The sequence below is a fragment of the Cetorhinus maximus genome, chromosome 30, assembly GCF_964194155.1.
Source record: "Cetorhinus maximus chromosome 30, sCetMax3.hap1.1, whole genome shotgun sequence".
Classification (NCBI taxonomy): Eukaryota; Metazoa; Chordata; class Chondrichthyes; order Lamniformes; family Cetorhinidae; genus Cetorhinus; species Cetorhinus maximus.
This window is the reverse complement of record NC_135908.1, coordinates 7,840,679-7,853,170: the sequence shown is the minus strand read 5'-3', so window position 1 is coordinate 7,853,170 and position 12,492 is coordinate 7,840,679. Positions and strand designations below refer to the sequence as shown.

The window sequence follows — 12,492 nt, the reverse complement described above, 5'->3', positions numbered from 1 at the left end:
TAGACAAAAGGACAAAGGGGTGTTGACGGTGGTGATATTATCTAAGGAATGTGCTAATGGGGACATTAAGGGTAGCAAGTAGGACAAGCTAGCGGCAGATGGCCCTAGTGGGGGTGGGGGGGGTGGGGGGTTCGAAATGGACTAAATGGTGGAGATAAAACAATAGATCGACATAAATTTAAAAATAGGTGGGAAAAGAAAAATATATTTTTTAAAAATTATAAATTATTGGAAAAAGGGGGATCGGAAAGGGGGTGGGGATCTAGGAGAGAGTTCATGATCTGAAATTGTTGAACTCAATATTAAGTCCGGAAGGCTGTAAAAGTGCCTAGTCGGAAGATGAGGTGCTGTTCCTCCAGTTTGCGCTGAGCTTCACTGGAACATTGCAGCAGACCAAGGACGGACATGTGGGCATGAGAGCAGGGTGGGGTGTTGAAATGGCAAGCGACAGGGAGGTCTGGGCCATGCTTGCGGACAGACCGAAGGTGTTCCGCAAAGCGGTCACCCAGTCTGTGTTTTGTCTCTCCAATGTAGAGGAGGCCGCATTGGGAGCAGCGAACGCAGTAGACTAAATTGAGGGAAGTGCAAGTGAAGTGCTGCTTCGCTTGAAAGGAGTGTTTAGGCCCTTGGATGGTGAGGAGGGGGGAGGTAAAGGGGCAGGTTGAGGTGTAGGGGGTGATGGAGGAGTGGACCAGTGTGTCCCGAAGGGAACGAGGTTCCCAAACCCCCTCCCACCGCACCTTCCCATGCAACCGCAGAAGGTGCAACACCTGCCCCTTTACTTCCCCCTTCCTCACCATCCAAGGGCCCAAACACTCCTTTCAAGTGAAGCAGCACTTCACTTGCACTTCCCTCAATTTAGTCTACTGCATTCGTTGCTCTCAATGCGGTCTCCTCTACATTGGAGAGACCAAATGCAGATTGGGTGACCGCTTTGCGGAACACCTTCGGTCTGTCCGCAAGCATGACCCAGACCTCCCTGTCGCTTGCCATTTCAACACTCCACCCTGCTCTCTTGCCCACATGTCTGTCCTTGGCCTGCTGCAATGTTCCAGTGAAGCTCAACGCAAACTGGAGGAACAGCACCTCATCTTCCGACTAGGCACTTTACAGCCTTCCGGACTTAATATTGTGTTCAACAATTTCAGATCATGAACTCTCTCCTCCGTCCCCACCCCCTTTCCGATCCCCCCTTTTCCAATAATTTATAATTTAAAAAAAAAAAATTTCTTTTCCCACCTATTTTAAAATTTATTTCGATCTATTTTATCTCCACCTTTTAGCCTATTTCGATTCCTTCACCCACCCCACCCCCACTAGGGCTATCTGTCACTTGCTCGTCCTGCTTTCTACCCTTAATGCCCCCATTAGCACATTCCTTGGATAATATCACCACCGTCAACACCCCTTTGTCCTTTTGTCTATGACATCTTTGGCAATCTCTTTTTTGTCTCCACTTATCACTGGCCCACTATCCAGCTCTACCTGTCCCACCCCCCTCTACCAGCTTATATTTCACCTCATTTCTCCATTTCCTCAGTTCTGATGAAGAGTCATAAGGACTCGAAATGTCAACTGTGTTCCTCTCTGCAGATGCTGTCAGACCTGCTGAGTTTTTCCAGCCTTTTTTTGTTTCTGGTCAGATTTCCAGCATCCGCGGTATTTTGCTTTTACAATAAAATCATGTGTCCTGCTCAAAGGCTTATGTAAACAGCCCTCTGTAAACAGTAACTACAAGTTTGTACCGTAGAGGCCTGGAAATTCATGCATGATTATCTCTTCTTAGTCTATCGTCTTTATCTTTGACGGTTGTCTTTACCTATCGGAATGCTACTCTCGGTGGGGGGGGGTGGGCATGAAGGCATATCCTGTCGATCATTGATGGCAGAACCTCCTGCTGAGATGGAACTCGCAGTAGAGCTGCTGAACTGCAGTCATTGGCTATCCCAGTGAGGCTGGCACTTTGGTCAAGTGGATATTAGCATAGTGACAATGTTTATGAAGTAAAACAACAGAATTACCTGGAAAAACTCAGCAGGTCTGGCAGCATCGGCGGAGAAGAAAAGAGTTGATGTTTCGAGTCCTCATGACCCTTCAACAGAACTACTCAGCAGGTCTGGCAGCATCGGCGGAGAAGAAAAGAGTTGACGTTTCGAGTCCTCATAACCCTTCAACAGAACTGGTTCTGTTGAAGGGTCATGAGGACTCGAAACGTCAACTCTTTTCTTCTCCGCCGATGCTGCCAGACCTGCTGAGTTTTTCCAGGTTATTCTGTTTTTGTTTTGGATTTCCAGCATCTGCAGTTTTTTGTTTTTATCTCTATGTTTATGAAGTAGTAATCTGTAGGGCTGGAGTAATGCTCCGGGAGTTCAAATCCCGTCATTTAAATTTAATTAATTAATAAAATCTGGAAGGAAAAGCTAGTATCAGTGATGGTGTCCATGAAACTACCAGAATGTTGTAAAGTTCACTAATGTCCTTCAGGGGTAGAAATCTGCATCCTTACCTGGTCTGGCCTACATGTGACTCCAGATCCACAGCTATGTGGTTGACTCTTAACTGCTCCCTGAAATGGTAAGATTTTCAGTACAATTAGGGAAGGGCAATAAATACTGGCCTTGCCAGCACCACTCATATCCGAAGAATAATTTTTTTTTAAAAAGTGGCGTTTGACTAATGTAAATTGAGAGGGCTCGAGAGGCTGGTGCTGAGAGGCTGTTTCCCCTGGCTGGGGTCATTGTCTCATTTGGGGTCAGCCATTTAGATCTGAGTTAAGGAGAAATTTCTTCACTTAGAGGATTGTGAGTTTTTGGAATTGTCTATCCCAGAAAGCGGTACATTGATTTTTCTCAAGACTGAGATTGATAGGTTTTTGGATACTAAGGGAATTGAGGGATATGGGGTTAATGTGGGAAAGTGGAGTTGATGTAGAAGATTAGTCATGAACTTATTGAATGGTGAAGAAGGCTCGAGGGACCATGTGGCCTGTTTCTGTTCCTCTTCTTGAAATAACAGGGGCTGTGGTATCACAAATACAATGTTAAAAAGAACTCCCAGTGCTAATGTGAGATCTGAAATTGCTGGAAACAGACAGGTCAATTAGAGTCTGTGGAGAGAGCAGCAAAAGTTATTGTTTTGAGCTCAGCCCTTGTTGAAAGACAGAGTTCTTAGCTGAGTTAGAGTGAGTTGGAAGCTGATTAATTCCAGGAATGCACCCATCTATCCATCTGTGTGGTTTTTATCAAGTTGTTCTGGCTGCTGAACAAACATCGCAACAGGAAAAGAAGACACAAGTCTGAGAGAAAATGCTCCAAATCTCTGTCGCGGATCAGAAAAGGGAAAAGACAGATTAACATTTCAGGAGCAAGGAGAAAGACCCTTCATCGGAAGTGCAAAAGGTAGGTGAGTTCCTTTATGGGATTGACGAGTTAAGTGTGATTTAGAACTGATACTGCTCCATAGAAGTGGTTCTGCATTTTAAATGTGCAGCACCCTCCAGTAAGTTGCCCAAATGGTGAGAGTCTAGGTGGTGAATGGCGGCCGCCTGTTCAATCCCATAGAGCACCATAGAGTGTCTGATGCTGCACATCGTCCAAACTGGAATCGCTGGATATTAATTTCAAGGAGGAAGCCTTTGGCTGTTTCAATTTTCTCGAATCCAGCAGCGCTGAGTTCAAGTATCACAGCCCAAATTTACCCTGCCTGAGACCAGCTATCTCAGCTCAGACCAAGTATTGAACCAGGGACCTTCCCCATCTGTATGTCTCAGTACCACACCAGTAAGTGGGTTTATCCATGAAGGCACTGGGAACATGCTAACAATGAGAATTTGTTTATTACAGCATGCACTGTGCTATTGGAGTCACTTTACAGCAAACTTTCCAATGACTCGTGACAATACATCATTTCATTTTGGACATCCAGCTGTTTTCCAGCACAGTTGCTGTGACACTGTAGTAAACACGCTGTATCTCCAGTAAGTGCCAATGTAGTAGTACGCTCTACCTGCCATGGGATTGTTTTTTTATTCATTCATGCAACGTGGATGTCGCTGGCTGGGCCAGCATTTATTGCCCACCCCTAATCTAGTACCTTCCAAACCCACGACCACTACCACCTAGAGGGACAAGGGCAGCAGACACATGGGAACACCACTGCCTGGAAGTTCTCCCCCAAATCACTCACCACCCTGACTTGGAAATGTATCGCCGTTCCTTCACTGTCGTTGGGTCAAAATCCTGGAACTCCCTCCCTAACAGCACTGTGGGTGTACCTACACCACATGGACTGCAGCGGTTCAAGAAGGTGGCTCACCACCACCACCTTCTCAAGGGCAGCTAGGGATGGGCAATAAATGCTGGCCCAGCCAGCGAAGCCCACATCCTGTGAATGAATAAAAATCGCCCTTTGAGGAAGTGGGGGTGAGCTGCCTTCCTGAATTCTTTTTTTTTGAAAAATATACTTTATTCATAAAATATCTGGAAGAACATTACAAAACATTTCAAAATCACCATCACAAAAGTACAATTAGATTCAACTTTTACACATGGATCACGAGGTGCATCAATACAATCAATGAATATTACAATCATTTCAATATGGTCAATGCAGACAATCAGACAAAGGTATTGGAGTTATCAACATACATCATGTTGCACTCTGAGGTGCTTCAATACAATTATAATACAACTATTATTCACTGCATACATTCATTTTGAGCTGTACAGCCCGAGGGGCTCTAAACAATTCCCAGTCTCTCGGTGCACTATGGCAGAAAGGTCTTAGACAGCGACCTTTCCCCATTGCGCCTTTTCGGTGGCTGCCCCAAGCTTTAGTGTGTCTCTCAGCACATAGTCCTGGACCTTGGAATGTGCCAGTCTGCAACACTCGGTTGGGGACAACTCTTTGTGCTGGAAGACCAAGTTTCGGACAGTCCAAAGAGTGTCTTTCACCAAGTTGATGATCCTCCAGCTGCAGTTGATGTTTGTCTCGCTATGTGTCCCTGGGAACAGCCCGTAGAGCAGAGTCCTGTGTCACCGAACTGCTCGGGATGAACTTCGACAGAAACCACTGCATCTCTCTCCAGACCTCCTTTGCAAAGGCACAATCCACAAGGAGGTGATCAACGGTCTCGTCCCCACCACAGCCACCTCGAGGGGGTGAGACTCCTGGCGTGTTGGAAGGATCTGACGGGGAGGGCCTTTCTCACCACCAGCCAAGCTACATCTTGGTGCTTGTTGGAAAGTTCTGGCGATGAGGCATTCTGCCAAATGACTTTGACAGTCTGCTTGGGGAACCATCCCACAGGATCCATCCTTTCCTTTTCCCTCAGGGCCTCTAAGATGTTACGTGCCGACCACTGCCTGATGGACTTGTGGTCAAAGGTGTTTCTCTGCATAAATTTTCCCACAAGGCACAGGTGGCACAGCACGGTCCAACTACTTGGAGCGTTCCGCGGCAGCGTGGCCAGACCCATCCTTCGCAACATCGGGGACAGGTAGAACCTCAGCACGTAGTGACACTTGGTGTTTGCGTACCGAGGGTCTACACACAGCTTGATGCAGCCGCTCACAAAGGTGGCCATCAGGATGAGGGCGATGTTGGGCACGTTTTTTCCCCCTTATCTAGAGGCTTGATCATCGCGTCCCTGCAGACACGATCCATTTTCGACCTCCAGATAAAGCGAAAGATAGCTCGGGTGATCACCATCGCGCAGGAATCTGGATTGGGCCAGACCTGCGCCACGTATGGCAACAGCGAGAGTGCCTCACACCTGATGATCAGGTTCTTACCCGCAATGGAGAGGGAGCGTCGCTCCCACATGCCCAGTTTTCTTTGCACCATGGACACTCGCTCCTTCCAGTTTCTAACGCATGCCCCGGTCCCTCCGAACCATATCCCCAGCACCTTCAGGCAATCAACCCTGACGGTGAAGGGGACAAAGGATCGGTCAGCCCAGTTCCCAAAGAACATGGCCTCGCTCTTCCCATGATTTACCTTGGCTCCCGAGGCCAGTTTGAACTGGTCGCAGATGTGGATCAGCCTGCGCACCGACAGCGGATCCGAGCAGAAGACGGCAACATCGTCCATGTACAGGGAGGCTTTGACCTGAGTGCCTCCACTGCCTGGGATCATCACTCCTCTTATGCCCGGATCCTTCCTGATAGACTCAGCAAAGTGTTCTATGCAACACACAAACAGGACAGGGGAGAGAGGGCAGCCCTGCCTGACTCCAGATTTAATAGGAAAGTTATCTGATTCCCACCCATTGATTGAGACTGCGCTACTGATGTTAGTGTAGAGCAGTTGGATCCAATTGCGAATTCCCTCCCCAAACCCCATTTTGGAGAGCACACCCACCATGTAGGTGTGTGATATTCTGTCAAAGGCCTTCTCCTGATCCAGGCTGATGAGGCAGGTGTCCACACCCCTGTCCTGCACATAGGCAATCGTATCCCTGAGTAGCGCAAAGCTATCAGAGATCTTCCTGCCGGGCACAGCGCAGGTCTGGTCAGGGTGGATCACCAATTCCAGAGCGGACTTGACCCGATTGGCGATGAATCGCTGCCTTCCTGAATCGCTGCAGTTGTGGTGAAGGTTAGGGAGGGAGTTCCAGGATTTTGACCCAGGGACAGTGAAGGAATGGGAACAGCGATATCTTTCAAAGTCAGGGTGGTGTGTGATTTCGAGGGGAACTTGCAGGTGGTGATCTGCCTATCTGCTTGCTGATCTTGTCCTAGACGGTAGAGGTCATGAGTTTGGAAGACTCAGTGACATAACTTTTGAAAATTGGAAGACTCTGTTGAAAAGTTGCCACGTGTAGATGCAAGCTGAGGACAAAGTGGAACTCTGTAATTCTGTGCCCTTGCCCTTTGTCATTTCCAATGGCCCGTTAAAAAACCCATGACCGCTACTACCGAGAGGGACAAGGGCAGCAGGTGGATGGGACACTGCTATTTCAGAGTTTCCCTCAAAATCACACATCATCCTGACTTGGAAAGATATCGTCGTTCTGTCACTGTCTCCTCTTGTGGAGTGTCCGCGTGGCTCAGGCTGTTATATCTCTGCCGAATGAATATTGCAGAGCTATCAGGTCTAAGTCACTGTGCCACCCACCTACATTATTTTTGTTGTTGTTCATCAGTATGAGACCAAGGATGTTTTCTTAAGTCCTTTTCACCAAATCTCTACACCTCACAGAATGAATGCTTCTGTGGGTGGGAGTGATTCCGAGGAAGAGTCAGCTGATGAGGAAGCAGAGAATGAGGAAGAGAGTCTGGCTGAAGAGTCTGAGGATGAAAATGAGCCAGCTCAGAAACAACAACCTAGTGTCCTGAAAAGGAATGTAACAGCTAGAGAGTTGGTGACGCGCATGAAACAGAGTAAACTACTGGGAGACCGCGAGGGCCTTCACACACAAGAGCCCAACCAGAAAACTGAGGGAAATGGCAATGCCATTAAAGATGAAATGCTTAAGAAAAAAAAGAGGAAGAAACGGAGGTAAAAACAGGACTGAACTTTTACTGACCTTTTCACAGCTCTTTTATAATTTTAATATCACTGTCTCAATCCTTTCTCAGCTATTCCCTCGCACTGACCAGTGTATCTCACGGTCACTCCCTCGCACTGACCAGTGTGTCTCACGGTCACTCCCTCGCACTGACCAGTGTATCTCACGGTCACTCCCTCGCACTGACCAGTGTATCTCACGGTCACTCCCTCGCACTGACCAGTGTATCTCACGGTCACTCCCTCGCACTGACCAGTGTATCTCACGGTCACTCCCTCGCATTGACCAGTGTATCTCACGGTCACTCCCTCGCATTGACCAGTGTATCTCATGGTCACTCCCTCACAATAATCCATATTAATGTGGATGACCTGAACATTGCTCCCACCGAGGCTCCTCTAAAATCTTCCTCACATTCACATGCAAGATGTAAGTAAGACCTGTTGTGTTGCAGTTGATCCTTCTCTCATTTCACTCTGTCACAGCTTCCATTGTGTTTTTCTCTATTTCCTCATTATTTCTCTGAAATTTCCTCTCTTTGTGCTTCCATGCTCAGTGACATCGCTCAACACTGTTCCTCACCATATCCCCATTGTGTTGAATTTGAGACCCTGCCAGCAGATGGCAATGTTGAACACAAACCAGTCATTTTCCACAGGGAAATTTATAATGTCTATTTTATTGAGATCTCAGCCTCTTCTCTCTTGCAGGTGTGTTGGAATAAATCTGCTTAATTGCAAGTATGAAAGTGGTGAGTATTAATTACAAGTATGAATGTGGTGAGTATTAATTGAAAGTATGAAAGTGGTGAGTATTAATTACATTAGGATTAATGGGATGAGGGAGAGTCCCGCAGATCTATGCAACTCACATAGATTTTCCCTCCCCTAATTTTTCCCTCCTCTCCTGAAGGCACAGCCTTTGGGGTGCAACTTCATGAGGGCCTGCTGCTTGCTTAGGTAACTATGTGAAGCTTTGATAGTGAGTGTTGGCCGGGTTGTTCAACTTTGCACCTATCTTTGATGCTTGACCTAAACATTATGTTCCTGAAGTCCAAACACATAGACCTTCCAGCAAGAAATCAAACAGGAGCCCTAGCTAATTCCTCTCCTTCAAGCTCCCACCTTCGCTGCCCTATAGATATTGGTTGAACAATCAGAAGTATGACTGGTGTCCTTCGTTTGCAGCCCAGGCTGAGATCAGATAACTCAACACAGATTGACAAATCAAACCAGGGACCTTCCTGGTATCTGCAGCTATGTCCTAAACCAGACAGTGTATTTATCCATTGCTGTATTCTTGGCTACATATAGTAGTCTTACCCCTATAAGAGTATTTTGGTATCTGCTCCCTAAAAAGCCTAGTTTGCTCAGTGTTCTCTTTTGATAGTTTATTGCACACGCATTGAATGTGAGGATGACCATTCTATTTACATTGCACTTAAGTGTTTATTTACTGAAATCATTCATAATTTTATATATAATTTCTTCATCCTATCCTCTTCCGTTCTTCTTTATCTCTTCCAATCTTAGTCTTTTTATTTGTTAATTCATCCTCTATCTCTTTTATACCTTGCTTCCTTTTTCTATTTCTCTGTCTCTCCAGCTCTGTTTCCTTATAATTCATATTTCTCATTCTGCCTCGATCTCTGCCTTTGGACCTCTTGGTCTCACTCTGTATCTCTCTGTATTGCTCTCTTTGTATCTCCTGACACTTTTCTCTGTCTGTGTATCTCTCTTGGCCATATGGCAATGGTTAATGTCTCTACCCCCTGTTCTTGTGTTCCAGTTCATCGTGCGGCTCGTCGGTATGGACTGAAGGAAGTTGGGGATGATGAAGAATGCATATTGTACTGGACTGACTCCTCTGTTTCTCATGAGAGAGTCATGGAGATGAAATGTTTTCAGGTCAGGCTCATGGCACTGAGGAGGAAAAGAAAAAAATAAGCAATATGAAGTGATTGGTTTCAGATTAATGACAGCAATGGGCTGGCACTTTGTCTTCAAACCTTTTTGCTTCTGAAGAGCAGTAATTTCGAAACTATTCTTGACTTCCATTTACTGTTATGATGCCTTTTTAATTGTTATTTTTTTAAGCTACATAATTGCAGAAAAACAGAGATATATATTCTCAGAATTTTAATTACAAGAAAAAAGCTTGTTAACTGATAGGTGATCCTTCTCTCATCTCTAGTTTCCAGACTCTCTCTCTCTCCATTGCCATCATATCTCTTTTTTTTAATCAATACTGCTCTGGTCATCGGTTCCCTGAAAGTTAATCTCTTGCTTCTTCCAACCCATAAATGCTGTGCTTTTTCCCTGCTAGAACAGTGGTCCACTATATCATCTCCTCTAACTCATTAATTTCTCAAACCATTGTATTCCTCAGCCTTTCCTTCGTCCTATTGTCCAAGGCTTTTAAACCGAAGCTTGGTGAATTCTTCAAACTATATTTTGATTTAACCTGCCTTCTCTCCAGACCTTCATGATCTACATTTCCCTTTTCCTTCTGGAGTTATCTGGTGCATGCAATTGTTGATTTTTGTATTTCTTTTCATTTCTGCAGAAAATCAATCACTTTCCAGGAATGAGCGAGATTTGCAGGAAGGATCTACTGGCCCGGAATTTGAATCGGATGCTGAAACTCTTCCCAAAGGAATATAACATCTTCCCACGCACATGGTGTTTACCTGCCGAGTGAGTGACCTTAGAATTGGCAAAGAAATGCATCAATGGTGGTTGGGTGGAGATAAAAATCTGTGGTTGACTGAAAAAAGAACTTGTCTTTATACAGTGCCTCAACACATTTCTCAGGATACCCCAAAGCAGTTCATAGACAATAAATGATTGGAAGTGTAATTATATAGGCGAGTGCATAGCAAGGTCACACAAACAGTAATGAGGTGAATAACCAGTTAAACTGTGGTTTATTGGTATTTGGTTCAGGGAGCAATTTGGCCAGCTGATTGGGGGAAGCCCCATCTCTTAGCTGGTCATTCATTGTGTTGCTGTTTTTTGGGACGTTGTATTGTATTGTATGGGCATCTTGTGAATATGTTGGAGAAGTAGATGGTTTCTTGTAATTGGGTTGGGGCAATTGGTAGCTAGCTGATATAGTAGGTTTGTTTGAATTGGTGCTTAGGAATTGCTAAATTTAGTCTTTAATCACAACCTTTTGGGAACTTGAGGGTCTGTTTGCTGATGCTATTTAGATGTTTATCCTGTGATCTTTTAAATGTTCTGTTTGTATATTGTACAGTTTTGGGGATTTTCAGGCCTACTGCAGGATGAAGAAGACCAAGACATATATCTGTAAACCAGACTGTGGTTGTCAGGGTCGGGGGATTTTCATTACCAGAAACCTGAAGGATATTAAACAAGGAGACCGCCTGATCTGCCAGCAGTACATCTCCAAGGTATTAAAAAGTACATTGTGTTTACCATACAGAAACAGGCTAAGGTGTCAGCAGGCAGCCATTTTCCATCTCCTCCTCATTTGAAGATGTCAGCAGTACTTCCTGTACCTTAACCCAGTAACCATGCTTTAAATGTGAGCCTGGACAGAGAAGATAGGTGGGCTGCTGAGCTGTGCTATCATATTATTTTTAACTTTAACCCCTGCAACCTATATTTTTAGTTTGAGAGCCCTGTACTCTCCTCTGTCAGCGCTCAGTGCATTGGAACATCTAAACAACGTGATGGGAAAAAGCTCGTCAAAGCTCACCCTTCCAGGATTCCACTTTGCCCTGCACTGAAATGTTCCACAATTAGACCAAGAAACAAAGAAGGACTTGCATTTATATAGTACCATTCACAACCTCCGGATTTACCAAAGCAATTTACAGCCAACTTAACTACTTTTAAAGTGTAGTCACTGTTGTAAAGTAGGAAATGTGCAGCCAATATTTGCACAGCAAGATCCTAGAAACAGGAATGTGATAATGGCCAAGTAATCTGTTTTCGTGAATGTTGGTTGAGGGATAAATATTGGCCAAGATACTGGGGAAAACTGTCCTGCTCTCCTTTTGAAATACTGTCATGGGATTTTTCAGTTCATCTGAAAGGACAAACGGGATCCTGGTTACAATGTACTTCTGACAGTGCAGCACTCCCTCTACTGCACTGTCAGCCTAGATTTTTGCACTCGAGCCTCTGGAGTAGGACTTGAAAGCACAACCTTCTGAGTCAGAGATGAGAGTGCTGGCCATGAAGCTACAGCGGAAAGATGAATTAGGGTGCATAGGATTAGATTTTTAATTCTTTCTTTCATGGGGTGTGGGCATCATTAGCAAGGCCAGCATTTGTTGCCCATCTGTAATTGTCACAACTGGGTGGCTTACCATTTCAAAGGGAAGTTAAGAAAGAATCAACGACATTGGTGTGGGTCTGGAGTCACATATAGGCCAGACCAGGTAAGGATGGCAGATTTCCTTCCCTAAAGTCCATTAGTGAACTAGATGGATTTTTATTTAACAACAATCAATGGTAGTTTCAATTTTTTCATTCTTTCATGGGATGTGGGCGTCACTGGCTAGGCCAGCATTTTTATTGCCATCCCTAATTGCCCTTGAGAAGGTGGTGGTGAGCTGCCTTCTTGAACCGCTGCAGTAGGTACACCCACAGTGCTGTTAGGGAGGGAGTTCCAGCATTTTGACCCAGCGATAGTGGAGGAATGGCGATATAGATCCAAGTCAGGATGGTAAGTGGCTTGGAGGGAAACTTGCAGGTGGTGGCGTTCCCATGTATCTGCTGCCCTTGTCCTTCCAGATGGCAGAGTACGTGGATTTGGAAGGTGCTGTCGAAGGAGCCTTGGTGAGTTACTGCAGTGCATCTTGTCGATGGCACACACAGCTGCCATCGTGGTGGAGGGAGTGCATGTTGGAGGTGGTGGATGGGATGCTAACCAAGTGGGCTGCTTTGTCCTGGATGGTGTTGAGCTTCTTGAATGTTGTCGGTGCACTCACCCAGGCATCATTGAGACCA

General features: G+C 45.5%; 1 protein-coding gene across 1 annotated transcript in view; it reads left to right on the top strand.

The window, feature by feature from the left end:
- LOC144670012 (tubulin polyglutamylase ttll6-like) overlaps nt 1–12,492 on the top strand; it is a 47,654-nt gene that overhangs the window by 2,990 nt on the left and 32,172 nt on the right. The window contains exons 2-7 of the mRNA XM_078532341.1: nt 3,247–3,398; nt 7,201–7,500; nt 8,221–8,261; nt 9,299–9,417; nt 10,076–10,206; nt 10,769–10,925. Coding sequence (XP_078388467.1) covers nt 3,247–3,398; nt 7,201–7,500; nt 8,221–8,261; nt 9,299–9,417; nt 10,076–10,206; nt 10,769–10,925 — 900 coding nt within the window. The remainder of the gene's footprint in view (nt 1–3,246; nt 3,399–7,200; nt 7,501–8,220; nt 8,262–9,298; nt 9,418–10,075; nt 10,207–10,768; nt 10,926–12,492) is intronic.